The sequence below is a fragment of the Nicotiana tomentosiformis genome, chromosome 6 (assembly GCF_000390325.3).
Source record: "Nicotiana tomentosiformis chromosome 6, ASM39032v3, whole genome shotgun sequence".
In the NCBI taxonomy this organism is placed as follows: Eukaryota; Viridiplantae; Streptophyta; class Magnoliopsida; order Solanales; family Solanaceae; genus Nicotiana; species Nicotiana tomentosiformis.
In genome coordinates this window covers 48,888,367-48,890,662 of record NC_090817.1, presented here as the reverse complement: position 1 = coordinate 48,890,662, position 2,296 = coordinate 48,888,367, and the positions used below count along the sequence as shown (strand labels likewise).

Sequence of the window (2,296 nt, the reverse complement as noted above, 5' to 3'; positions counted from 1 at the left end):
AGCAGGTTTAGAGTGGCTGACACGGCTATTTTATGTTTTATTTAGGACGAAGAGGGTGCCCGAGGAGTGGAGGTGGAGTACGTTGGTTCCGTTGTACAAGAACAAAGGTGATATCCAGAGTTGTAACAACTATAGGGGTATCAAATTTCTGAGTCATACCATGAAAGTTTGGGAGAGGGTGGTAGAAGTGAGGGTGAGGAGGACAATGTCTATATCCGACAACCAGTTCAGGTTCATTCCAGGGCGTTCTACTATGGATGTTATCCACCTTATTAGGATATCGGTGGAAGAGTACAGGGATAGGAAGAAGGATCTGCACATGGTGTTTATTGATCTGGAGAAAGCATATGACAAGGTTTTTAGAGAGGTTCTATGGAGATGCCTGGAGGCAAAAGGTTTGCAGGTTGCTTACATTAGGGTGATTAAGGACATGTATGATGGAGCTAAGACTCGGGTTAGGATAGTAGGAGGCGACTCTGAGCATTTTTTGATTGTTATGGGGTTACACCAAGGATCTGCACTCAGCCCATTCTTATTTGCCCTAGTTATGGATGCACTGACACACCATATTCAAGGGGAGGTGCCATAGTGTATGTTATTCACTGATGACATAGGTCTGATTGATGAGATGTGAGATGGCAATGGAGGTTTGGAGATAGGCCCTTGAGTATAAGAGTTTCAAGTTGAGTAGGACTAAAATGGAATACCTGGAGTGCAAGTTCAGTGCCGAGTCGACGGTAGCGGGATTGGACGTGAGACTTTAATCACAGGTCATCCCCAAGAGAGGTAGTTTCAAGTATCTTGGGTCAGTTATCGAGGGGGATGGGGAGATCGACGAAGATATCACACACTGTTTAGCAGTGGGGTGGATGAAGTGACAAGAAAGTGCCAACAATACTTAAAGGTAAGTTTTGTAGAGCGGTGATTAGACCGGCCATGTATATGTAGCTGAGTGTTGGCCAGTTAAGAACTCACATATCCAGAAGATGAAAGTAGCAGAAATGACGATGTTGCGGTGGAAGTATGGGCACACTAAAATGGATAAGATTAGGAATGAGGATATTCGGGAGAAGGTGGGCAAGGCCCCCATGGATGACAAGCTGCAGGAAGCAAGGCTCAGATGGTTCGGGCACGTTCAGAGGAGAAGTCCAGATCCCCCGGTAAGGAGGTGTGAGCGGCTGGCTTTGTTGGGTACGAGGAGAGGTAGAGGGTGGCCTTAGAAGTATTGGGGAGAGGTGATCAGGCAAGACATAGTGTGGCTTCAGATTACGAGGACATGACCCTAAATTGGATATTTTGGAAGTCAAGCATTATGGTTGTAGTGTAAGGCCCAGCAAACATTTGCCAAGAATTCGAGGTTTTGTGGTGGCGAGGTAGGCTCACGTGTTTGAAGGACGTTTTGGTTTATGCAATATAGTGGGGAGTTGGTGGAATAAATTTTGCAGAACATGGCATTTCTGCGGTCCATTATGTGACCACAAAACTACTCCGTGGACTATAGATCCGCTGCAGAGTGGAATAGGAGAAGCTCAAAATTTGAAGGTCATTTTGTGGTCCATTGTGCGACGGCATAACCATTTCGCAGGTCGCACTTCCATCACTGGTCCAAGGTGAATAAATTCCGAAGGGAGATTTCGTTGTGCATTATACGACCGCATACCTGATCTGCGGACCGCAAATCAATCGCAGTCGTGTTCAGACTAGCCCAGTTTTGGAGAACGATTCTACGGCCCCTTTCACGGACCGCAGATTTGAGTTTGGAGAGTCCATTTTATGTTATTATAGCCTAACCCTATTTTGATTAAAAGCCATTGAGGCTCGTTTTGAAGGCAAAAATTAGCAATTTTCGTGAGTGGGAGAACTAGCTAGAGAGAAAAGGTGAAGCTCAATCAACTCAACATTCCACTCTTTGATCAAGACTTTGGAATTCAAGAGGGAAAACTCACAAAGGACTCATTACTAGAGATAATGTTCTACTCTCTAATCTTTAATTTCAAATTTTGGGCTGATTATAGGTCAAGGGAAATGTGGTTCTTGACTATAGGAGTTGGTTAATTGTGCATGCATGTGAAAATGGAGGTGGTAGGGAGGTTGTTGAGCATATATGGGTGACCTACTAATGTGGGGATTGGTTGTAGGTTAAAGAATCATCATCATAGGACCCTATAGTCAAATTTGCACCCCTAGTGTTTGATGAAATTCCTGAATGAGCTGGACCCATGAAGGTTTTCCTAATTATGGGTCAATTTTGTCATGGCTCTAATAGAATGAAGTTGCTAGAAGTTTCGGAATGTTG

The 2,296-nt window shown here is 44.4% G+C and overlaps 1 protein-coding gene across 1 annotated transcript; it reads left to right on the top strand.

The window, feature by feature from the left end:
• The first annotated feature begins 205 nt into the window (after window positions 1–205).
• On the top strand, window positions 206–589 carry LOC138893957 (secreted RxLR effector protein 78-like). Its single transcript, XM_070178628.1, has one exon. It carries the CDS (start codon window positions 206–208, stop codon window positions 587–589), a length of 384 nt encoding a protein of 127 aa, XP_070034729.1.
• Window positions 590–2,296: the final 1,707 nt, after the last annotated feature.

Bases quoted from the DNA above. Each gene is read 5' to 3' on its own strand.
- LOC138893957 (XM_070178628.1), top strand. From the start codon at position 206: ATGTCTATATCCGACAACCAGTTCAGGTTCATTCCAGGGCGTTCTACT.